This window comes from Eleginops maclovinus, chromosome 15 (assembly GCF_036324505.1).
Source record: "Eleginops maclovinus isolate JMC-PN-2008 ecotype Puerto Natales chromosome 15, JC_Emac_rtc_rv5, whole genome shotgun sequence".
Classification (NCBI taxonomy): Eukaryota; Metazoa; Chordata; class Actinopteri; order Perciformes; family Eleginopidae; genus Eleginops; species Eleginops maclovinus.
The window spans coordinates 7,764,078-7,790,531 of NC_086363.1; the positions used below are offsets into that span (position 1 = coordinate 7,764,078).

The 26,454-nt window shown below is 40.5% G+C and overlaps 1 protein-coding gene across 3 annotated transcripts; it reads left to right on the forward strand.

Annotated features, from left to right (window-relative positions):
• Window positions 1-275: 275 nt before the first annotated feature.
• afg1lb (AFG1 like ATPase b) lies at window positions 276-26,141 on the forward strand. Of its 3 annotated transcripts, none has more exons than XM_063901471.1 (13): window positions 276-393; window positions 594-895; window positions 4,210-4,261; window positions 4,374-4,475; window positions 4,721-4,848; window positions 8,626-8,725; window positions 11,996-12,054; window positions 20,200-20,282; window positions 21,201-21,271; window positions 22,147-22,247; window positions 22,976-23,116; window positions 23,898-24,005; window positions 24,334-26,141. In XM_063901471.1, the coding sequence occupies exons 1-13, from the start codon at window positions 279-281 to the stop codon at window positions 24,469-24,471; spliced, it is 1,500 nt and encodes a 499-aa protein (XP_063757541.1). In that variant the 5' UTR covers window positions 276-278; the 3' UTR covers window positions 24,472-26,141. The 3 variants fall into 3 exon arrangements, with proteins under 3 accessions (XP_063757541.1, XP_063757542.1, XP_063757543.1); XM_063901472.1 differs by having other exon boundaries at window positions 24,337-26,141; XM_063901473.1 differs by having other exon boundaries at window positions 279-336.
• The last annotated feature ends 313 nt before the right edge of the window (window positions 26,142-26,454 follow it).

Here is a 26,454-nt window from a genome sequence, read left to right on the forward strand (position 1 = left end):
ACATTTGTTTATCATTGTATTTATGTATTTATTGATTCGATTATTGAGCAATTTATTTGTTATTCTATCCATCTTTAACGGCAGTTTTAGCCCGACATAGTTTACAACTTTAAATATAAATAAATATACAAGATATGAGTTGTATCCAGGTTATATCTAATAACATGTATTCATAGTCACACTAAGATGCTCTATCCTGCAATGCGTGTGTCATGTGCTGGTCATGTGGCTTATAGTTGTCAAATGATTGTCAATAAAGTTTTGAGTTTTGAAACATCATGGCTGCGTACACGGTTCCTGCAGCTGCCAGATTCTCAATACAACTTTTACTGAAAGGTACTGTTCTGACTTCAAGGAGAATTTTCCGAGGGTCAGCATTTTGCACTGGAAAGGGTACGTGATGGTGTAGTAAATTATTTTCAGGTTTTTAGAGATGTCGTGTTTTAAAACAACAAAACAACAAAAGAAACCTCTCAATTACTCTTGACTATTTACTTCATATTACGATTTAATTAAGTCCAGGCCGAATCAGTGTATTATTGCAATCTTATGGTAACGATTTACAGAGAATTATTTTGCTATTATGCTTCAAGGTTACACAAGCCTGAGGACATGCAGTTCATCCGCACCACACAGCTCCTCTGAGCCTCCTGCAGCAGAAACGTGTTCCTTCAGTGGACACTATGATCTCCTAGTTCAGTGTGGCTCCCTGCAGGAAGATATTCAGCAGAGAAACGTCCTCCAGCAGCTTGCTCAGCTGCAGCACAACCTGAAGAATTATAATAACAGCATCTACTTGAACACACCCCCACCGAGGCTAAACTCAAAAGATGACAACAGTCAAGATCCCAACATTACAGTACCTGAAAACAATGATGGTGGATCCACTGCTAAGGTTTGACGTTTTATACATAATGATGCATGGTCTGATAATGATTACTCTCATAATTACGAATTGTCCTTCTGATTTAGATTCTGACATGTAATCGGTGTCCAAAAAATAGTGGACAACTTATCAAAACCCAACCATAGACCACAATGTTGTATCCACAATCTAATAAAGCAACCAATTTCATGCCAGATGCATGAATTCTCTCTGACCTGTAAAGCTGATACACTGTGTGAACACCTGTCCACATGAGACTTTTCAGTTAAAATAGTAAAGAAAATACATCCACTAAAACCATACCTGCATAAACAAAGTACAATTGTGTCTACAAGGGGATTATAATGCCATGATATGGTCTTCATCAGCAGGTGGAGCCTGGTCAGTTTTCATGAATTTGCACCTGATGACATGAACTTTCAGTAACTGTTTTAGCAGAAACCAGCTACTTGACCATTATGTCAACAGATCTATCTCTGTGAGAACTCAACAAACTCCTTCCCTTTATAAAACTCAATGTCATGTGGTTGAGGAAAAAAAGTGGATCTTTGAGTGTTTTGTTTTTTATTGTTTTCAATCTACTATTTCCAACTCAAGAGTAAACCGTCATGCAAGACAGTAGTGCCATTAAAACCTAACTAACGTCTAAACTCACCCCACCATTCTTTTATTCATTCATTTATTCATTCAATATTCCCGATATGATATACACTTAATAGGAGTGGTCACTTGAGGTTTTGGGCCCTTCTTTTATAGATTGTTGTTTAGACTTAAAGCGAAAAGTAGCATTTAGTACATGTTCCAGATTCTTTCCTTTCAACATGAATTACAATGTGCTTAAACTGAAATACAATTTTGGAACGTGAAAAAATAGTTCACAATGAGAAAATAATTTTGGACACAGTTGACAATTTGTACGGCAGCATGGATTTGTTTAAAGCATATTGCAGTGGGGCATCTGGACTCTCAGTCTGTTATAAAGCCCTGTTGACATCCAACATATGGAGGGACTTCACAGAGTTCACTGCACTGTACACAAGTTGTATCACTGATGGTGGCCATGGGGCTCAGGTCAAAGGGAGGGTAGGGGTCTGGGAAGTGTATTGTGCATGTGAGTTTTGGAACGGCGTAATGTAGGGGGCTGTTGTTGTTTTTAGGTCAGGGGAGCTGACTGTCTAGTATTTGGTGGTGGGAGTTGTTTTGTTGGTTGGCTGGCACAGACACATAGGGTTAGGCAGAGATTTTGGAAGGCAGCAGGGCAGACCTCCTGCTGGGCTGGTCCCGGCACCCCTCTCACTCTCTCACCGTCCCCATGCAGTAATGAGGGGATCCCCATTGTCTGGGCCATTCTTGTCCTTTTTGCTTTTGATTCGGGACTCTGACAAATGCTTTGGAGTTAGGCTATCAACACCACCGCCCCCTTCCCTTTTGCACCTTGTTTCTTGCTCTGTCTCTCACACACACATACACACTGACTGGAGTACTTATGCAATTATTCTGGCTTGAATCAGGTCATACCACTGTCCTTGGTGTCTGTTCTCTCTGTGAAAGTGCCGCCATTGTCCTCACTAACTGACCAACTCTGTGAGGACAGTACACTTGACTTAATATTGACCCTATGTGGCGTGGTTTTGCGGATGGCAGGCCAACAATGGATCATTGTCTAAAGGGCGCCACCCTCTTCAAGTCAGAACTGCACCATGGAGTCCTCCTGTACACTGGAGGTCTCCAGCAGGATAGTTGTACCATTTAAATCTAACTCCCATTGTCACGCCATGATCCTTCTTATTGAGACACACAACATATCTGTCTGTAGATGTGTTCAAACACAGTTCTCCTGAAGTCATTTCAAAACCAAAATGTTTATGTCCTACATGTGAACTTTCCACTCATGTGCCAGACTCCCTCCTCTTCCAGGAGGTGAGACAAGGCCAGAGAGCTCAGCTAGACAGAGTGGCTGAGAGACAGCCTTGTCCTTCTCCACTCTGCCGTACTGAATGGCTTCAAGCCACTGCTGACAATTACCCCGCCATGCCAGAGGGCAGCCTGGGAAGTCAGGGAGAAGTCACACACTGTTATGCCAGAGCAGACAGGAAAGGCTTGTTGCTCTTCCAGTGTTTCACTCCAGTACAGGACAGGCAGGGATGGAAGGGGGAGAGGGGAGGAGCCGATAGAGGGCAGAGTGAGAGAGGATGGGTAACAAGTTTGTTTTTTCATTTAGTTTTCAATTGGCCATTGTCTGCATTCACCAAAGTCAAGTGCTCCTTAATCCGTGTACGGTTCGTTCTTTGGTTATTCCATTTCAAAACCAAATAGGAAAAACTAAAAATCGGTGTTGTTTTGTTGTTTTTTTGTTTTTCTGTTTTTCCGTTTTCGTTTTAAAACGGAATAACCAAAGAACGAACCATACACGGATTCTCCTTGTACTGTGGACACAGAGTGCAGTGGACACTGAGTACCTTCTCCATGAAATAGTTGCTAAATTAAATTTTAAGAGGACAAACCTTTCTATTCAGTGCTCGGTTAATTCCAAAGCTATTTGCCGTTGCCCAGTTACAGAGATTGACAATCTTGAACCACACTGTAGTTGAACCCTGTATTAAACATTTCTCATTTGTCCTCTTATACTAAAAAATATGCTCTAATTTATCGTTACATGTCATGAGTAAACTGATGATACATGCGTCAACATGGCTTCGACCGTCTTTAGAGATATTTGGCTTTATGCGATATTCTCAGCTCGGTCACACAGAAGACTTTTTTTTTGAAGCAAGGACCTTTTGATGATGGGAGGCAGGCAGCACAATGACTTCCAGCAGCACCTCAATGCAACAGTACCGTATCACAATTAGCAGCGCTAAACAGGCTGCACAGACAAGTCCACTCCATCTCGTATGGAGCCTCATCCAGTCCTCTCCGTTTTGTCTGACAAATCCCCCTATTGTTCCTCTGATGATGCTTTTATTTCGTGGGAACCCTGGCTTGTCTTGTTGATTAGATCCCCTTTGTCTTCCTCCCCTGCAGTGGGCTAGTCTGGAGAATGTGAAACCTCACACTGCAGTGGTGGCTTAATGCCTCAGCATACTTTGTTTATTAAACGATGATTCAGTCTTATATGGTAATGAATATAACAAAGTTTATGTAGGTCACCAGCTATAGTGTTTTGTGCCTTTTTAATAAGGCATTTATGCAATCATTTTTCATAACCATAAGGATTTATGCTTAACTGTTGAGCATTGCTGTTAATGATGACAAGCAGCTGGTAAATTATACAGTATAAAAACATACTTATCTATTTCCTTTTTTTGTATTTCCCCTCAAAGGAGGAACCCACTCCTCTCCCACCCAAAGGCTTTTACCTCTATGGAGATGTCGGTAAGATCTCAAAATAAATAAATATACTCTGGTACGTTCTCAGGAGCTAAATCTCTGTAAGATTTCAAAAAGTTTTATCACGTTTTTTTTTTTAAATCTCTCTTCCTCTCAGGCACAGGGAAGACCATGCTCATGGACATGTTTTACTCCCGTGTGGAAAACACTCGTAAAAAGAGAGTCCACTTCAATGGCTTCATGCTGGACATCCACAAAAGTTAGTATTATCCTCCCACTCCGAGACGCTCACTGCTGAAGGTTTGCTTGCTTGACTTCATGGAAGTTTTCTGACTCCTCATGCGCTGGAGATACTATATTTATCTCTGTGTTTGTCCTGAAGCCTCCAGCTAATTGTCTACCATTATGCGTACAGGTGAAATTACTGCTTTATTCAGTATTGTCATTGAGTTGCTGATGCAGGTGTGCTTTAAGATGTGCCTGACGTTTGTGTGCTGCTTAAAGGGATTCATCGGAGGAAACAAAGCCTGCCAAAACGAAGGCTAGGGAAAATGTTCACCTATGACCCCATATCACCGGTTGCCATGGAGATCAGCGACGAAACCTGCCTCTTGTGTTTTGACGAGTTTCAGGTGAGCGAGTTTGTTACGCGTGTGTGTGTGTGTGTGTGTGTGTGTGTGTGTGTGTGTGTGTGTGTGTGTGTGTGTGTGTGTGTGTGTGTGTGTGTGTGTGTGTGTGTGTGTGTGTGTGTGTGTGTGTGTGTGTGTGTGTGTGTGTGTGTGTGTGTGTGTGTGTGTGTGTGTGTTCTTAAAAAACTGCTAGAACATTACCAACAAGAACCAAACATCAACTGCATGCATTTGCTGAAAAAAATACTACTCTGACATTAATGCTACGTTATGTGTTAAACTAAAAGATAGACTGCTAGTTAAACTTTAAATAATAATGGTGTTTTGATGCTTAGGAATGTTATACTAAAAAATACCTTCAGCTGAGATTCCCATAGAGCGCCAAAGATTTACAGTTAAATCATCTTTTGTTGCATATTGAGTCAAAAGTATAAATAATATCTTAAGGCATTTTAAAGGTTTAACAAGTTTGCAAAGTAAAAAATAATCCTAATTCGAATGTTTTAACAGTGTTCATGTTTAAAAACTAATGTGTCAAACATTAATCAATATCAAAACACTTCCATTGCACCAGTCATGCAGAAGCAATTATTTTACATTATAATGAAGCACATGGCATATGTTTTCTAAAAGTTTGTAGCTACTGGTATATTCAATATCCAGGGAAATGTCAAGCAAATGTTACAGATTTGAACGAAACACAAAGCCGCAGGAAATACGATTTTGGAAGTAAACTGTAAATCAGTAAATCAGAGATCAGAGATTTGTTTTAATCTGAAAGGAAGCAAACAAAGCGATATGCAACATTGTGTTTCTTTTGTGGGACGTACTTACTATTTTATGTCTGACCTCTCTTTCCTGCATGATCAGAAACAGCTAAAACATGAGTGTTAAAGCTGTGATCACTTTTAGTGTTTCATTTAAACCAGTGTCTCTCCTGTCTGGACAACTGGATGCTTCTGATCTTGGTTCCCCACAGAAACAGGACTGGGGACACCTAGTGGCCTTTTTAAATATAGCATCATTGGAAAAAATGACTTCCAATATCAATGTCTCATTCTCTCTCCCGAGTAGTAGCTTACTAGTACATACATGTGTAAGATTACACATATCAATGTTTAATATTGTGTTGTTATGTTGCAAGTGCAGCGGCCAGTAATCTGCTCCTGGTGCTTATTTATGTACTTAAAGTTAGTTTGCTTCATCAATTTCAACCAAGTCACCAGCAGTTTGTGTACACTGGATTTACACAAATAAGAGGAATCCTCAGCCATTAGTGCTGCAGAGGTTCTCATTATTTTACCCTTTGGTGTCAAAGGAGAGAGCCACTACTGAAGCTCTCCCTTTTCTCTGTAAGGTAGTTAGTCATTCACTGAGTAAAGAAAGATGTGTGCTTGTGTCTTTATCATTAGCCAGCCAAACACATCTGTGAGCAGCACAGTGTTGTTCCTCTTACTGATATCATTACAGTTAATGCCAGCAGGTCAAAGGTCACAGAAGGTGCGCTTGCTCTCTCTAATCACTCTCTATGCATCTGCGAGGATCAAGAGCTGCTCCTTTCATCTGCCCGTCTTTCACATTTTAAACTGCGGCGCTGTTGTTGCATTCTCATTGATTTGTTTTGTTTGCTGTCGCCAGCTCTGCTGTTTTCGCTTGTCGACTGTTGCTACCGGTGAATGGAGGGGAAACAAGCGGACATGTGCACGTTGTTTGTGATGCATAAACAAGAGGTTGGGAGGGGTGGGTGGGGGGCGTGGAAGGGGGGGGTGGGGGTCTATACCAATCAGCATCCTCCTCCACTCAGCCATGCAAATGAGGCTCTGGGTATCAGTCGCACTCTCCTGCTTCCTTAAGTGAGTGGAGCTAGAAAGCGACTGGCGGCGGCGGGTCAGATGGATCTTATCCTCTTAAATGCTAATGACATTTCTCCATTCTCTTCATTAGCGCCGTGCCATTATCAGTAATTTGTAGCCCCCCTCCCTCCTTTTACGGCCCCCACCCGACTCCCCTAATGAATACTCGCCATTGAGAGGTCCGAGATGGAAAGATGGGAAGAGAGCGAGGGAGAAGGAAGAAGGAGTGAGAAGAAAACGCTTGAGCGTCATTGTCTCAGGGCCTCAGTCACCGTGCAGCCTCTGTGAAATTGCTCATAGGTTGTGTACATAAAGAGGTGTAACATCAAAAGAGGTTTAATTTGGCACCCGTGTGCCTCACTGTAAACTGACAGCCGCTTGAGTAATTGGATGCTCATTTGAATATCGGCATTGGCTGACGGAGATTGCACCATTATTTTTGTGTTCCACAAGTGCTACATCAGTCCCCTCCACCTTTCTCATTCTGTGGGTACCCATTCTCTTTCCCTCTCCCCTTACTCATTCAGCAATCAATATTGCCCCTCATACTATGCCCATGTTGAGGGCACATGAATAAACAAATCCAGGTTGTATAAAAGGTCATTTTTAAATGATTCTTTTGAAATGAAAATAAAATCCTGCGGTCGGAGGAAATGGGGGCCCCTTCAGAGAGACACAGAGCCTTGGCTTTCTGTTGATTCTCATTACGCGCACACACTCACACAAACACACGCACACTAATTTGATGCCCCTAGCCACCTCTCCTTAGCAAAATCAAGGCTTTAACACAAATGTTAATCAAGTATTGGCAAGGGCAGTGGGGCTAATATGCAAAAGCAGAAGACCCTCCAGAGTATGAAAGGAGGCATATGTCGTGGGTATGGCCATCAGAAGTGCCTGTTATATACAGGAAAGTAGGTAAGAGGGAGTTAGAGGAGAGGGCGGGACAGAAGTCTTCCGTTTATTCAAGACATCTTAAAAAGGTTTCCTTTCATTAAGATAATAGCAACGTAACTGTATCTCTCGTAATGTAGCTTTCAATTTGCTTAAAATGTGCATGGTGTAAGGGCATAATACTCCTCCTCATAATTTGAATCTTCCTACAGCAATCATGTTGCAAAGGAAGGTCACTTAGCTTAGTGGATTTGTATGTCATATTGTATTGAGAAAGAAACAACAATTACCGTTCAACATCGGAAAATAACTAAATTTCTTTTACAATATGCCCATCTCATATCAGTCAGCCATCGTGTTTAATCAGATGTGTTGTATACATGCTGCTTTTAGAGAGATAGATATGAGAGAATAAGAACAAAAGTGAGAGCACTGGATACCTAATAGAAAGGTCAGAGCTCTTCACTTAGCAGCCCAACAGACTCATAAACGTCCTTGTTTCACTGACTTTTGTTTATTGTGGACTGATGGAAATGTAGATAGTAAAAGGGAGCGTACAGCTGAATTGAATTTATGTATTATAGCCTTGTGTAGGTTGTCGTATTGTCATCTTTATGTAACATCTATCAATCTTTGTCTGCCATTGTGACCCCAGTCTGAATTCACATTGCTCCATTCTCGTCATTGTTTTCTTTCTCTTGTTTATCCCGCTACGTTCAGTCATTTTTACATCTGTTGATTAGCTCGGGACCGCTGCCTTGCCTCAGCTACTTGTCCCCAGCAGAAAGCCGCGTCGTGACCATTTGCAGTCAGTTCAAGTGGTCTAGGTGTGTATGCGTGCGTATATGTGTGCGAGTGTGAATGGCCATGACCAGACACAAAGGATTGAATGAGCACACCTGAATGACACTAATCAACATGGAGTGTTGATGGCATGGTTTGACCTCAGACTCACACACATATTGTGGCGAGAAAAGGTAAATTATACAGCACCTGAATGTCTCGCTCTTCTTCTCTGGTTCTACTTTCTCAGGTGACCGACATTGCTGATGCCATGATCCTGAAGCAGCTGTTTGAGACGCTGTTCAAGACCGGAGTGGTGGTGGTGGCCACCTCCAACAGACCCCCTGACGGTACGTCAACTGAGCCCATACTTATTGTAATCTTCTTTAGTTCGTTTCTTACGCCAAGGAGGTTAGGTTATCAGTTTGGGTGGTTTTTGTGTTTATTAGCAGTTTTACGAAAATACTACTGGCCTGATTTCATAAAAAGGTTGTATTGTTGGCCAAAGAAGAACGCATTATATTTTAGAGCCCATTGGCATTGGCTGGGGTTAGCACTCACTCAGTGCTATTCCAAGTTCATTATATTGTTTTGATCAAGCACACAGTTCGGAAAATATGCTGGTTAAGTGTAAGATTAAAGCTGTCAGTGTAACAGAATTTGCAACTACATGAAATAGCTAAAGTAAAAAAGCAATGTTGCTAAAGAAATGTTAGAAATACCTGATCAAATAATAAATCTTCCTTATCTTGCAGGAAAACATAATAATCATTTCATACAATTATACGGCAGTTAAAACAAAACGTATATCTGAAATCTGTTATTAAGTTAGTGTTGAAACATATGCTTTACTTCAAGTAAAACCACAACTATTTCAAATCTAATCTAGCACAAGTACCCATTTGAATTCAATTGAAATGGGTACTTGTAGTGCTAGGTGCTTGTGGTTTGATTTGTAAGATGGCAAATAATTATAAAGCGATAATGAAAGAAATCAAAAGTGCTACTAATAATCCAAAACACCTTCCTAATACGCTTGGTATGCCTGAAATTATATAGATATAAGAATTATCAGAAAGCAGAAAAATGAAAATCAGAAAACAAAACCATCAAAATACCAGCAAATAAACATAGTGCTGCACGGGAGTGAAAACAACAAATGAGTTGAAAGAACAGAATATTTACCTACCAGCTGTTCATCAAAATGAAAGCATTACGTAGCTCTGACTGATAAAACATAGCAAATCTGAGAGTGTCTGGGGAATAACATGTTGTGTTTGAAAAGAGTATTGCAAAATGTTTCTTCGAAAAAATTACCGACTACTGTCAAGAACGGTCAGCGTGCAGCTGAAATAACAAGTAACACTCCTGGAACACCAATGTTTGCTTCTCCTCCTCTTCAACCAGCACATTTCACAGTCACTTTACATACGTGTACATTATTCACTTAATATTCACTTAATACATTCATCCGAAGGTGCTTGGCTCCGGCAAGAATCAATTTACTGGACCACGACAAATACAGCCTGTTAAAAGCGAATAACCGGGGGAAAGACGTTTGATACAGCTCTCACTTAGAGACATGACACAACCTTTAAACAGGCTTTGATGTTGCATTTACTGCCAGTGGAGCAAGGTTTGAGAAAGAATTAGCAAGGCGGTGATCAAGGTGAAGATAAATGCATGATGTGCTAGCTGACGTCTTTCTCTGGGAAGATGTTGATGTCTCGAGTGGGTAGGAAGTGGATGGCAGGAAAATGGCTCTTGTTGACAAAGACGCCTGTCTCTGATATTTACTAGCTATTAAGAACAAAGCACCAAACCATGCAAACTTGATAGAGGGCCTACTTGGTATTAATTACACGGTTAATGGAACACTGAAAGCCATAAGAGACAGATGGACATGAAAGGCATACATTTTCCATCTTTATTGATGTGTAGATGCCGCTATCAAACAGCCGTGTTTGGAGGCGTAATTTAGACTCTTTTTTTTTGCTAGAACGACTAAAGTGGTGTTTAATTGTTTTTAAACATGGATGGAGATTAATAACATTTAGCAAAGTTAAGGGATAAATGGTTATAGATAAGTGGTGTTTTCTTGAGGTGCAGTGCAAGGGACAAAATGCAAAAATGTGGAGTTCAGCCAGTTAGCTTAGCACAAAAATGGAAATAGTTGTAACGACTTTCTCCCAACATATGCAGTACCTCACAAATACTATCACGTCATAATTTATTTTAAGTCTGCACTAAAAACCAAGTGTAAAAAGATGTCTCACAGGAGTTTAGGAAGATTAGGAACTCACTGCTCCTGTCCAATAATTAGTCCAGGGCAGAACCTAATTAAAGCCCAATGTATTACTTAGGTTTGTGTACAAATTAAACATGAAGGGTTTATCTGGGTATTTAGTTGGTTAGATTTAGTTTCACCTCAGTTTTTAAAGTTGAGAAGACTGACTTAAAAGAGCCTCGTAGTGGCTCTTTCACTGTAATACGTATATTTTCATTTTATATCATCTGACAAGGCTATTCCCAGTTGAAAATCTATTTTATAAATGTAAGTTTTATAACATTTGTAAAGCTAAACGTACTAAACTCTTCTTTTTTCCCTTCACATTGATGCCATTATTTGGTGTTCTGATCCACCATTTTCAAAGGTTGTGTGTAGAAAGGATTTTGGTTGTATTGCTCATTGTGTGACCTGGCCCCAGACAGTTACACAATATAAGGACGGGATAGAAATCAATGCTTGCATGTATAGTGGGCCGGCCTTTACGGTTCAAAAGATATTTCAAGTCGATAACCGTTTAGATAAGTTTTGATTGTCTTAGACACTTTCTTAATATGTGCTACAATGTTAACTCTAACAGAAAACCAAAACAATTTCCTTTCTAACTTTCTATTTCATTAAAAGTTATTGTGAAGCCATCACCCAAAAGCACATTGAAACAGTTTTTTTCGACAGGTCAGAGTAACACAATTATTTTGAAGCCACTGTGAGACACCCTTCATGCCTATTCAGTAACACAGCAGCCTGTTGTGGAGTCTTTGTCGACACATAAATAACTGCGTCATCATCAAAGTCCCAAAATGTTTACCTATTCCTTTCACCTTTGCGAAAGAATTGTGTCATAGACAGCACAGTCCATTAGATTATAGGAGTTAAGTTAAGCTTAAACCCAAACATCAACAACGACAGCTTGTTTACGTCCGCAGCTGGAGGAAGCTGAAACCTCGCTGTGTGTCTGTGTCTTTGTCCGTGTTTGTGTGTGAATCCCTATCTGTTTTATCTGTCTATCAGGGATGCTACTTCAGATGTAATTTGTTCCAGCCGAGCTAATTGAAACATCTATTCAGCGAGCTGCTGTGGACATTGTCCGCTCTGAAAAGGCGACAGTCCTTTCTCTCGCCACCATTGTTTGGGAATGTAATGAATTTTATGTTGCTGCCGCTGCCGGTAGAGAAATCCATTTTTCTCTCCTGGTCCCAGTCCTTTTGTCGTGCCTCCCCACCCATCCTTCAGTTCATCAATAGCCACTTTATCTGCCAATCTGCGGCGAGGGAATGACATTATTAGGAGGCTAAACAGCAGCTCTAATACAGGCCCTCCCCTCCTCTTTCAGATCTGTACAAAAACGGACTTCAGAGGGACACCTTCCTACCTTTCATCGACGTGCTGAAGGTAGAGACAAAGTCATCCCTCTCTTGTCTTGTTAATTAATTCATATGTTTATTACACACATACACACACATGCATGTGCGCCTCTGTCCCTCTGTCTCTGTCTTTTTTTGCAAGTTGCTCTTTAGTGGTTTGATGTTTTCTGCTTCCTGGATGCCTCACACAGTGTCACAAAGCTGTCTTTGATCATACCAGGGCTCGGTGAAAGACTCGGATAGAAAGGTAGGGAGAGATGGAGAGTGTGTGTGTGAGCACAGGTAATGTGAATCAGAGAGAGGCGGACGAGCTGAGTGAGTGACTGCTTGCATTTCAAAAGTAAGGGGGGGGGGGGCGAGTGGTGGGCGATGCGGTGGTTAGCATTTTCAACAAAAAATCTACTTTGCAATTTAAGCAGGTAGCGCCATTATCCTGCCTGCATCTCAGATGATCATTGATGTGTTTGGAGTGATCATGATCATAAATAATTGCATAATAATTTGTTGTCATGCATTTTGCAACAGAGGAGGGCAGCATTCTTGCACCTATTATTGGTATTTAGTCTAATGATAACAGGGGACAATATCTAACAGCAGTTTATTTGGCCATAAATTAACTCATTTTTCCCTTGTCATAGGAAAAAATCTCCCCCAGTAGATCAAATAAATGTAATTGATAATGTTTTCCCTTTTTTTCCGCGTACACACCTACAGGTTTTTCAGCAAAGGTCTGGCGAGTCACTCTCACAGCCGATATTATGTGGCAGATAAATGCTCTCCTGTGACTGAAGTGCCGCTTGAATTTTATGGCCAACTAAAGGAAACCGATTTTATATTCTCATTATTTATTAAAGATAATAGACATATTTGAATATGCCTTACTGAGGTGACAAGGGGAAGCACTTTCTTTAAATACCTGTATTAAAATGATATTAGCACAATGATCAGAACTGAAGCAATATATATGTTTTTATTGGACCTGCCTTAGAACAAACAAATATCCTTGATATATTGGTAGTTGATGCAGTATAATCATAACCATGTACTACAAAAAAATAACAATACGTAAAGGGAGAAGGATAATTTATAGCATCACAGCTGAGCAGATTTGGATACATAAATCATACATTGGGAATAATAGGTTTCAGCTGTTTAAAAAAACTGCCTCCAGAACAGCTGTATTTTCTCCCCTCAAAATATTTCTATGATTCCTACTGGCCTAACATTTTTTACTATCTAGATAGGATAACTAGTATGTTATTGTAAGACTAGGGTTAATCCATCACATGAACCATTTACCTGTTTATCACAAACCTCAATGGGAGTACAGTTGTTGAAAATAAGAAAAGGAGTAAATCTCAAATCATGTTCGGTAACAAGAGCATCATGGCTGATCTGAAGTGCCATTGCTACTGACATTTTCAGGGTCATCAGAGCTTTACTGTATCTTCAAACATACACACTGACGTAAACACACAACAACCGAGGAGGCCTTGGAGTCACTCTGCTCCCCACCCACTCTCCCAGCAGCACCCTTGCCCTCTCTAATCCACCCTCATCAAGGGCCTGAATGCCTGTTGTCCCTCTGTGCCCCGCACTACCTCCTCTCTTTCAGGCGTCCATGTTCCCCTTTGTGAGGCCATCTGGTTTTGGGGGTCGGAGGTTTTTTGGGGGTGCTCTGCCTTCTCTATAGCGGCCTGTTCTGTAAAGTTAAAGCGTGTTTTAGTGGGGTCACGCTGCTAACTATCTGACCCTTGATAAATTGAATTAATGCTCGCAGGGCCCGGTGGTGCGGGTCCTCCTCCCTGCTGCAGCGCCTTTCCGTATGTGCCTAAGTGTGTTTCTATAGCGGGTCAGGCAGTGAATGAGGGCGGTAGAAAGTAAGAAATAGCCCCTGACCTCTCCTCCCTATCACCTGAGCTGGAGTGGTAGAGGTTAATCCTGCGCCTATGTCCGCCTGGGTTGACGTCTTTATTTAACTATTGACTTCTGATTAGTTTGGACCCCCTTTTTCATCAGCTCCCAATCCCCTCACAAAATCTTCCAGTTTCCTAATCTTGAAAAGGAAGAAATTATGCTAAACATAGAAAGCATGTAACTTCAGGGATCCTAAAAGTATCTGGCTGCTTTTCTCTTGTTTGTGGGTTTCATATATTTCCAGTCATTTGTAATTTCTTGTTCTTTTCAGTGTCTCTGTGGACTCCATCAGGAAAGCTATTCAGTTGTTAAGGTTTCTTTTTCTTTGTAGCCATGGCAAAGCTCTGAGTTCTGTAAAATACAGGGTTTAAGGGCTTTTTTAATGGACACTGCCAGTATTGTAACTAAGACACTCTTTCTCTCTCACAAACTGTCCTCCCTCTCCACTCCACTTTCCATCGCCCGTCCTCTCTCCACCCCTCTATCCCCGCTCTTTATTCTATTAGTATCCTGCTCTGCTCGCTGGCTTTACTCACCCAAGGTCAGGTCTCTGTATTTTGGTAGCAGAATAGTGACTTTATTTTCCTTCCGCTTGTTCGATTGCAGTTCCGCATACAATGCTGCAGAGAGGGGGGAAAACATGACAACAACCCTGAGGCAACTTTGAGTATCTCTTTGAGTTTCCTGCTGTTTTTAACCCTTCTTTTGATCCTCTCTCCTTGTCTTTTTTTGTGTCATTGTTAATAATTGCTATGGGATGTGTAGTTGGAGATGAGAGAAAAAGAAAATATATAAATAAAACAGGATGGTAGAGAAAGGAAAATTGAGGAATGACAGGGATGTGCTCCTCCAGGGAAGACCTTGGTGAGAAGGACTGGCTTTGAAGAGCCGGCAGCCTGCCAGTTCAAATCAAATGGATGTTGATATTTGATGACTCTAATTGTCTTCCACAGCATTTAATGGCAGGGCAGTGCCACTCACTGTGTGCCTCGACGGCGTACCTCACTTCTTTTATATCAGTGTCTGGCACCTACAAAACCGAATGATTAATAAAGAAGAAATAGATTTTTCCTGCTTTCGAACATGAGGGATTGATTCTGACTCTGTATTTATCGCTTCATTTTGAATCGATCCAGGAACTTTTGCTTGTTCTCTGCTGTTGACTGATGTTTTCCTGCATGTGCACGTGTCGGATGTGTTTGATCACGCATGCATGCACACAGGTGTATTTTTCTTTTCTCTATTTGTTTATTTGGAAATCAGGCCACCTGCAATCTCAATGAAACGCTTAATTCACAAATGTTGCTCTCCTCTTAACTTCAGTAACGTCTACATTTATGCAATAAAAGAAAAAATAAATGGTTATTCTGCTCTGGTTCACATCTGTAACATAATTCAGCTGCAAAGATGGCCAGTCTTTACATGTTGAGTTACTAAATATGTTTTAAAACAGCCTTTTCATAAAGATAAGGGTGGTTACCTACTTGTTTTCCTGAGCATAAACAGCTTTTATACCACAGAGTAAGATTGTTGCTGCTTTTAAGGCCCTGTTCGGAGAAAGTCAAAGGGCTTCAAATAACACATCAATACTTAAAACAAGAGCAAATAAATGACTATAGTCTACATTATCCATTGCCATAACTATCCCTGAAAGAACTGTTGGCAGTTTAGTTGCATTGTAGGTAATGTAGGCACCAGGCTTTTACGAGGATAAAGAATTGTCTTTTTTTGATTAGGAAAGTTCTGAACTGAGTAAAATGTGTAATGTAGCAGCCGTGACACAAGAAGAGTTGGACTTCTTCTATGGGGACTTTCTTGTCTGTTATAGCATAGGGTACACTGAACCATCCTTTACTAAAGGAAATTAGATAATACTTTCCCACAATTCCTTGCAGCATCAACTTTTAAACGTCAATCATGAGTCAGCCTATGTTATGAGTAAATTGCTAAATTGTTGAAGTACTACTTCATGTCTGGTGTGCTGCAATTATAGCAGGAACATTTCTTTTGTATTATTAAAGCCTTTAACTAATATTGCCCCTTCTGTTTTACTCTACATCCATGTTTTATTTGTTTTCATTTTATTGTTGCTATTGTTGAACCGTTGTATATTTTACGGAGTACGGTGGGGATCTTTGACTTCATGTTCTGGTGCCGCCTGGAAGACTTGTTTTCAACCTATGTCAAGCACTTTGTTTTGAGTGCTGTATTTAGGGTTATTATTATTATAGTAGCTGTATTTTCACGTGGTATCTTGTAGTCTCAAAGCAGGGACAGACATTTAAGAACCTAAGCGATGTGCTCATCTGCATTTCTTCTGTCAGAGTGTTCCTCCCAACATGTGGAGCCTCTGCCGGCCAGGTGCAGGTAGAGCAGCGAGTTTTGGAGCGGTTCGGGTTTTTGGGCCTCATCAGAGCTCGAGAGGGGTTGAGGGTGGGGGGTCCAGTGGGGTGCTGGATCACCAAAGGTGGGGCCTCCGACTCAAAAGATGTTTCCCCAAGAGGAGCAGCCGAGGCAGGGGGAGGTTGTGAGAACGACCCCTCAGAACAAACCATCGCTGGCCCAAGGCAGTCACACTTTAAGGGAATAGATCATTAGGTGTAATTAGGGTGTTCACATTGTCACGTACCCCCCCGACTGCCCAAGAATGAATAAAATCACCAGATACACCCCCCACGTACTCACTCAAACACACAGCAGATCCCCAGTTAGTGAAAACACTTTGATGTCAGAAGAGTCGTCCAGAACTTGCCAGCATAAAGGCAGTGTTTTAAGCTTTCTCTCTTTTCTCCCCCGGTCTCTCTCTCTCTCGACCCCTCTTTCCCTCCCTCCTTTTCTTCTGTCCCTCCACACAAGGCTGTAAGACACACATGGTTGAATGAACGACAACCTTTCCCCTCCTCCCCCTCTCCCTCTCCCCCCCCTTCGTCTCTTTTTCAGCCTTCCCACCCCGCATTTCTTTGAGGCCTGGTCAATTCTCCGGGCCAGACAAAAAAAGCATCAAATGTTTTCTGCTGCCGGGTAATGAGGGAGTGGACCTCATCAGGGCCCAATAGTCAGCTATCCTTGGCTTTTGTTACAGCTCAATGGCACCGCGCTCTTTGAAAAACTCAAAAGCAACTTTTTGAGGAGTAAAGGATAGAGAAAGATATGTCGCAGAGGGAGTGGGCGCGGAGGCAGTGAAGATAAAAAAAAAAGCCACTCTGTTTTTATGCTAAACGGCTGTCCAGAGGGAGCAGTGGACAGCTTGGACAATGACATGATTGGAGCTACATGTGTTTGGATGACTTTCTTCTAAAGAGACTCTGATTCTCATGTCTGTCATCTCTCTCTCTCCTCTCCCTCCCCTCTTGTGTCTGTGAGTTCCTGAATGCATCCCTGCAAGTAGTGAAACTTTTAATTTGCTTCCATGCTGCTTCTGTGAGTCAGGACTAGTTTCACATCAGAAGTACAAAAAGCTGATAATGTGGCATGTGGACAAAGAAATTAGGATTTAGGGATTATTTTACTTATCAATTAAATCTGTCAATTATTGTGTTTTAGTCACAAGATAAGTTAAGTGTTAAGAATTATACAGAAATAATCCTCTATTTTCCAGAGGCCAACGCCACATACATTGACATAATTGTCCAAACACAGTTTCAAACTGTTTTAAACTGAAGATACCCTGTGCACGGTAATGCTTGTCCTCCCTGCAAAATCGCAATTATAATCAATCTTATAAAACCGATAAAAAACAGCAAACTTTTACATTCGATTCAACATTCGGACTTTTACACGCCGGTTTCCCCTGAACGTTTCCAATGGGCCCAGGACTCGTACAGATTTTTTTTACCCGATAGATGACTGCAACTAAACATCATTAATTATTATTGATAAAGCAGTTCCCTCATTTCTTATTTATGGACAAATTGATAAGCCTAGGAAATGAAAGATCATACTGTAAAATATGTCGAGCAAGGTGAGGTCTTCTAAAGTTCTTACAATCTCAAATTCACACCAATATAAAACAGAGAAACACAGCAATAGCCCACGTTTATTTACGTTCAAAAGGCTGATTGATTGTCAAAATGTTCTTTAATTGTTTCAGCATTACTATTGCCAATAACAAATGCAGCTGGCAGGTGTATCAGAGTTTATATACCAGATTGTTGTTGTCCAGCCATAGAGAACAATAAACCGAATAAGCTAAAAGGCCGTTTGGAGATGAGACTGTAAGTTGCCAAGAAGACACACTTTGAGTCTGTCAGAGGAGCGTGATGGTGGCGGGGGGGGGGGGACCACAATGTGTAGGCGGATAAAATCTCGGAGGAGTAAGAACTTGACAATCCCCTCAAGATGGATAATCAAGTAATGACCCGCGAGGCCTCAGCCTTATCTGATTATAAATAACCAATGGAATCATCAGCACTGATTGTGTTTTCATTCCTCCAGCTCTCCTCTCTCCTATTTGTACCTTCGCTTCTCCGTCAAGAAACGCATCTGCCGTCTTTACCGGAGGTAGAGACGCTTCATAAAGGGAGAGAGTAGAAGATGGCATGAGAAAAGACAAACGGAGACTCTAATGATGTGGCGGCGATAGTGACAAGTTTTTTTTCCTTCTTTTTTTCCCATTTTGGAGGGACTATTTACCCGTTGGTGGGGTCACAGTAGGTTGATGAAATGACACCTCCCTTTTGTGTGTGGGGGAGGGCGAGTTTGTCAGGTTGTTATTAAGCCTGATTCAGCCAATTGGCTCAGAGTGGGAAACCCGTTTGTGTGAGCGGACATGGAGATAAAAAGTTGACAGCGGAGAAGAATAGAGTATTTCCGTCCCCTTGCTTTGTGATGATTACTAATTATCCTGCAGCTTAAGGAGGCCAGTGGCAGAAATTCACTGATTTCATAATTTACCGGAGCTGTCGTCGACTACTCTGTCAGCCGGCGGTGGCTCGGATGGGATGATATGCAATTCCTTTCTTTTCTTTGATAGAATGGTGGAGATGATGATTATAGTTTGTGGTGCACTCCCTGACATGAATCCTGTTGACGTTTTACACTATCTGGAAAAGTTTGAACTCTGCATCAAAAGTTCACTCCTGCTTTAACACACTTGAATAGCTGCAGGAACAATACATCGGCTCGATAAACCATAAAGAAGTGTCACAAAATCCCGGTGCTGCCAGAGGAGATTAAGATGTCTCCTGCCTTCTGTATTGCATTTATTCACCTGTTTTTTATTTGCTCTTTCCCCCATGATGAATGAGCAGCGGAGAACCATTTTATAATGTTGGCACATACTATAAAGCATTTCATGGTAAGAACAAACACGGTTTATCATGTAGAAACACAATAATTGAATTCACACCAACAATAAAAATGATCATTACCAAATCTGTTATCTAAAATAAATCCCCCGAGATGATCAATCTAATCCTAATAGATAGCATCTAATGTGAAAGCCTATAAGGGTTATTTGATTTATATGGTGCACATTTTTAAGTATTCCCTTTCCATACTTAAATATTTCTCTGGTAACTTCTATGTGCCACTGATCAAGTAATTAAACACAAAACAACTCAACTTAATGTCTGTAATGAAACAGCAAATCTTTCAAAACTAATCCCCTGATTAAAAAAAACCCTTTAAAAATAACCTTGGTGTCAGCACATTTTAAGGAAATGTGATACATGATGAACTGCTGCGTGATGTTATGATCTATTTGAAAGAGAAGATATCAACTCACCCCTATTAAAAAAAACTATGAATTGACCGTATGGACAGATGTTATCTCTGGGAACAACAGCCTTATATGTGTTATTCATGTGTGCCACTTTTCCAGGTACATTCCTTCATTAGCAAACAGACTTCAGCTCATCTGAGAAATAGCATTGCCCTGATGGAAAATGTGTTGACTGAAAACAATGTTTCAGCTGGATGATTACACTGCAGCACAAGCCGTATAAATAATTTAGTATTTCCAACCTTGTCCTTTTATTAAACTGTAACCTACTTGTAAAAGAAAGTGTGATTGAGCTGCTTAAATTGGATACTTCAGTTTGTAAATGAAGGGAGACAGTCATTCATTCAACAATGTTAAACAGATATTGATAGTTCTGTAATTAAGTTTGTATAACTAACCTAAATAATATGATCTGAACATCATACATATTTTTCGTTTTGCTTTGCTTTTAAACACAGACCGGCCTACTTTTCACAATTGCTACTCAGTCCATCTATATGTTGTGTATTTGTGTTTATGTTTGTGCATGTGCAGGATTACTGCCATCCCATCTGTCTAGACTCTGGGATTGACTACAGGAGGCTGGACAAGGCTGCAGCAGGAAAACTCTACTACCTGTAAGACACTAAGACACACACACACACACACACACACACACACACACACACACACACACACACTCTTATATTTGTTTCAAGTTTGCAGTCCAACTCAGCGCGGATGTTTAGCAGAAGTCTGCTAAAGAGTCAACATTAATCTGCATTGACAACATGCACACAAGCATTCACTCACATACAGGAAATGTTTTTGCACATGATCTGGATTGATTTTTATTTTGAAAGGACAGAAAGAGAAGGCAAACAGATGGATAAATGGGAAGAAGCAGACTGTGAGATTTATAAAGACCTACATTACCTTGAAAGATCCATGAAAAGAATAAAAGAGGAATCAATAGAGTATGAGAAAATGGAAGAGCTTTAAAAGCTAGTTTTCTATTTCCCTCATTACATATACGCTGTTAGGAACACACACGTGCGCACACAAACAAGGTATGAATGACAGTGCTGTTGCTCATCGCCGTATGGGAGCTTTCAAGTGCTTTCGTCCTTTCACTGTATGTAAATAGACTCATCGCACCCTTTTACCAGGAGTTAAAACACAAGCACACACAGACAAACACACACACACACTTTAAAATCTCATTTTGACGTGCATTCACAGGCTAATGCTCGTGTTTAGAGCCTAACATCCTGTTTTTTACTGATGAAGTGAAAAGCTAAGTACCACCCCCTCCCATGCACTCCTGGCTGCCAATCGTTTGATGTGGCCGCTTCAGTATTATTAATTTCATATTTGCTTTTTGTCTTTCTTTGTTTGTGTGTGTGTGTGTGTGTGTGTGTGTGTGTGTGTGTGTGTGTGTGTGTGTGTGTGTGTGTGTGTGTGTGTGTGTGTGTGTGTGTGTGTGTGTGTGTGTGTGTGTGTGTGTGTGTGTGTGTGTGTGTGTGTGTGTGTGTGTGTGTGTGTGTGTGTGTTAGCACAGGGGAGCCTCGTGCGGAGTCCTCCTTGGATGCGCTTTTTAAGGAGCTGGCCTTAAGTGAAAAGAGTGGTAAGGAAGATAAAGACATACATACAAGAGATTTGCTCCATTTCATTCAAGTGACATTAATATATTTATCGACTGCATGCCCTAAGAAAAACATCTGAAGCAGCATGAGTCATATTCCTGAGTGATAGCAGACAAATACAGTAAATATAATAAATCAAGCTTTTCCATTGTTTAAAACATAAGCAGCGGAAGTTCATGTCATTGGAATAGTTGTGCAACAGCATATTTAGCCACAGTGATAAGATTGTGGCCTTTTACATAGAGTATTTCCCACATTGAAGGATAAAGTTGTCAATATGTGATAATATAGTACACATATCCAATGAGAAGTCCAAACCTTACAATGGCATTGCTTATGTCTTAATACCTTCCCCTGCAAAAAGGAGTAAATAGTGCATTTATTGATGTGTGTTTACCCCCTTCAGGTGTGAAGCAATGTAAAAAAAAAACTATGGTTTAGCTTTAAAACTAAACTAAGGATCAGGGAAGATTTAAATTTGACTACAAATTCAGTTTTAAAGGTTTGAAAATATTGGACCAGGGTTTTACAAGTGTTTATGGTTTTGCTGAACTGTCTCCTGTTATCTGTTTTAAGGTTTTCTAGAGTTATTTCTATTTGGAAATTGACTGTTTTGTTAATGCATATATGAAAAGTCTTTATCTAAATATCATGCTTAGTTGCATTCTATATAAATATGTTTTGCAAGTAAATAAGTAAGGTGAAAATGAGAAAGGTTTAACTTCGGTGGTCTAAGATCAACTTTGACTTATTGCTTTATAGATTATTTTTTTATATATTGATTCAATTGTAAAAGTGATGATAAAAACTGTAGGAAATGAGGATCAGAATTATTTTTAGGTGTGTGTTTCTTTAGTTATGGGTCCTCGGTTGCTCACAGTGCTGGGCAGAGACTTGACGATGGAAAAGACCTGTGGTTCCATCGCAGACTGTACTTTTGATGAGTTGTGTGGCAGAGTGAGTGTAAACAAGTTTTCTCTGCAAATCATTTTTCTTTTAGTGTGCATAAAAATGAAAGCATAAATGAAATAATACACACACACACACACACACACACACACACACACACACACACACACACCTCTCACATACAAAATCCACTCACCACTAATCAAAACTGCTCAAATTCAAAGCACCTCTCTTGCCTCTGCACTCTGTTTTTTCCCTCCACTGTACTTATTGTCCAAACCTTTGCAGTAAAACTGAATCACCTTCCCGCCATCTCAGTCCTATTTTCTGCTCAATGTCAAAAAGCAAGTCTATTGACGATATTAGTGAATAGTTGAGCCTGTTGTGCCTCATATAAAGCAGTGGGTTACAGTAATGTGCAGTGTGTGTCTGTGTAAAGTCTCAAGCCTGATGGACAGCGGTGAGCTTTTGCTGGCATCTGAGTTTCAAGGCTTCTTCTTCTATCTGACATATGTTGGCACGTGCACATTAATTTTGAGAGCAATCATCGTGAATGGCACAGAACCAAGGACAGGGACTGAACATCAGCCCGGGCTCTTTGCACAAGGTGCCCCTAGCACCTGGCAGTCTCTACACATCAGGGCAAACACGCACACGACAACACTCCTAGTACGTTTTTTTGTTTACAAGGACACAGTGAAACTATTTTTCTCATTGTGATGTGTGGCTGTAGTTAAGAATCTAATTCAACCTGCTAACTTGTTTGTTTTTTTCAGCCTCTGGGTGCCAGTGACTACCTGGAAATGGCTCGGCTATTTGACACCGTATTCATTCGCCATGTTCCCATGCTGACGCTGACCCTGAAGGACCAGGCCAGACGCTTCACCACCCTCATAGACAACTTCTACGACAACAAGGTGCTCAATCAATCTGTCTTAACTTAAATTGGGCAATAAAAAAGACAAACGTAATATCCAAAAAAAGGTTAAAACCTCAAGAAAAACCGGACAGCCGCGTCTTTATGTTCTGGTTTTTTTTTCTGAAAGGATGTTGATTTATAAATGGGCTCAAATTCTAAATTGGATGCAATATTTAAATATTATTTTTAGGATTTTTTTACTTCTGTGTAAAGTACATGTGGTGCCTTTTTGAAATGCTAAAGAGCTTAGGTCCAGCTTTGGGCTTTTTTGTATGTCACTTTCCTATGCTATATCTCTCTTTTCCCTCAGGTCCTGCCATTTCTTTACGGTTAATTATAGAAAAAAAGGAATTGAATGCCCCCCCAGAAACTAAAGAAATATGTTTCATGAGAGAAGAGATCACTGCAATGAAATAGTAAATCAATACTCTACAGCAAAAAGTAATATTACTATATCATCATACCAATAGTAAGTGTCAACCTTATATTGGCTCACTTCCCATGAACTGTAATTTCATTGATCAATTCATCATAATGTCCAAGAGGTCAGTTGAATCTATAAAAAGAGTCGATATACACTTAACTCAGGGATGCAATCAAACACCTCAAAGTCTCGAACCTCAAAGTAACCAGAGATGTATCAAATATCAGGAGGTGATGAATGAATGGTTTACTTCTCTGATGTAATATTGATAACCTAAAATGAAGCTAATAATCATTATTAATTGCAAGTTACCTTTATAAATAAACTGTCTCCCCCTCCCTACTTTGTGCCCCAGGTGAGAGTGGTAATGCTGGCCGCTACTCCTTTAGAACAGCTGTTTGTCCACACAGGAGGGGAGGATGAGAGGGACAGACAACTGCTGGATGACCTGGGTCTCAGCGGGGTAAAATCACATCTTCTACACACTACAACATTTTTTGCATGTCACTTTATTCCTTCTATGATATGTCAAAAGGTTATTTGCGTTTTTTAAACTTTATAACAAACTGACATTGTAAATAATTATGATGGTGTTGAAAGCAAGGGAAGTCTTTCCTTCAAAACATGGAATTCCTGAAAAATAGGGTCTGGTTCTGCCACACATTGATCTGTCATGTCAAGAAATCAAAGGGTAACCTTCTGATTGTAATCCTGTTTCTCTAACCCAAGTTTGTTTAAATTTGTATTTGAGTATATCAGCACATAACTCTTCTGTTGTCTCCTCTCTTCAGCAGGCAGCAGAGCACCTGACTCTGTTCACGGCCGAGGAGGAGATCTTTGCCTTCCAGAGGACCGTCTCCAGACTGATGGAGATGCAAACGGAGTCATACTGGATAAACGGAGATCGCAGTCGCAGCAAGAAAACATGAACACCTCACATCCTGCTGACTGCCACATAATCATATGTACCTCCAGACAACAAAGTACCTCTCTAACTACCGACACCACACAAGACAAGTTCCTATTCGGCAGAAATAGACAGAAAAATAGTGAAAAGTGAAACAGTAAATCACAGAACACCAAGCTAGATACCAGTTTCCGATTTTGGATCTGACATCCACTCGTCTTATGGATGTGCATTGAACCATTTTTCCTGTGCTGAGAGGTGTGCTCTCTCCCCCTTGTGGACTATTTATTTTTAAAGAATATTTACACCTCTCCAACATTTGAGAACCACAAGGCAAACACTTCAGAAAGAGTCCCTCAGAGTAGTTGGCTGCCGCCCTCTAGTGGACATAGTTGAAAAAAGGTTAAATACACAATCTCTGACTTTAAATTGTATGAATGATATTGATATATGTATTATGTATCAATAAATACCATGAGCTTTGCAGATAAAAGTAGAACTGGTCTTAATTTGGCCTCGTGTTAACAAGATGCTTCACTACAGTTGCTATTTCTAACACTGTGCAGCTTGGAAGGGGAAATTCTTATTAAAAGGTAAAGAGCATACTACTGCATTATAACACTAATATATTAAAATTGTAATCTCAAACAATTTGCATTCTTCGGTCCCGATTTGTTCAGAAATAGTGTCATGCATGTATGATTACAACAGTCGGATTTGAGTTCACACTGACACCAAAAAGTGGGCTGATTTTAAAAAAAATTAAAAAACTTTAAAAAAAAACTGTTTACCTCATTTTAAGGATAATGGGTAATATCACTTTTGTTGGAAAAACTATCAACCTCTTTCTAGTTTTTCATCTATATTTTAGGTATCATTTTTTTAAAACTGTGTTATTCTCGAACTTCTTCCTGTGTGCCTTTAGGTGGCAGCAGAGGGCAACCAATCACAACAAGGTTTGTTATTGCGTCCATGTAAAGATGAGGTCATTCTAGTGCACCACTCCAGCCTGGACAAGCCCATCCTGACAATACAGTCAGAACAGTGAGCAGTCCCTACAGTATCCAGAACAAGTGTATTATATTAGATACTGCATTTGTACCAGGCAGCAAATGCACAAAAACACTAAAGTGAATTTAAAATCTTGATAGATATAATGGTGGGGGTTAATGTCTGCAGGTGTGTGCAGGGTTGCATGCACATGACGTGTGTCAATAAAAAGCACTTGAGTCTGTAGCAAGGCCCTCCCACCATAACTCTCAATTAAAGAAAAATCAATCACGCCCATGCCAAGGCCCCTAATCCAATCAGAGCATTACGCTGGTAGGGGGAAACATCAGACACAAACAGAGATGGCCACGGCGCGCTTTGTGATTGTCTTAATTGGATAAATCACGCTGGCTTAGAGGGGTCGCAGTCTCCATCCATCTGGACCACTGTATTGATACCCCATGTTGCTGGAAGAAAGATGGAAAACACTTCACCTTCAACCCCTTCTTTGTCTTATTAGTACAAATTGGAACAAAAATGTATAACAATACCAATCATATATTTGTTAATTTAGGGGGCTTTGGATACATCACAGGATTTCCTAAAACGTGCCTTAAATTTGATGTCATGTTTGATAATGTTGTGTTGCTCTTACTTGGTGAAATGTGTCTTTGGTAAAGAAATACAATAATAATAAATTGGGATTGTGTGCTTATTTGTTTGCTTGGGTACATGAATGTGTTCTTGCACAACACTATGGAAACTCAAAGGGGCATATAGGGGGAAGCGTTCTTATCTTGTCGCAGAACATGTTGGCCAAATTCCAGAGATAGTGTAGCAGGGTACTGAGGGGACACGTCTGACACATATTTTGTTACATGTGCCGCAGACATGTGTTAAGTGAACTTTGTCAGGACAGCTGGAAAAATACATGTCAGCATACTATCTTTAAGGGCGGGTGCATGTCTGTAACCAATGTTTGTGATGGAAACGCAAATGAAAGTCAGTGTTGTGG

What these genes read in the sequence shown, in the direction of transcription:
- afg1lb (XM_063901471.1), top strand. Translation starts at nt 279, where the DNA reads ATGGCTGCGTACACGGTTCCTGCAGCTGCCAGATTCTCAATACAACTT. An exon ending in TTACCTCTATGGAGATGTCG is followed by an intron (nt 4,262 to 4,373) that starts GTAAGATCTCAA and finishes TCTTCCTCTCAG; the next exon opens with GCACAGGGAAGACCATGCTC. An exon ending in CATGCTGGACATCCACAAAA is followed by an intron (nt 4,476 to 4,720) that starts GTTAGTATTATC and finishes TGCTGCTTAAAG; the next exon opens with GGATTCATCGGAGGAAACAA.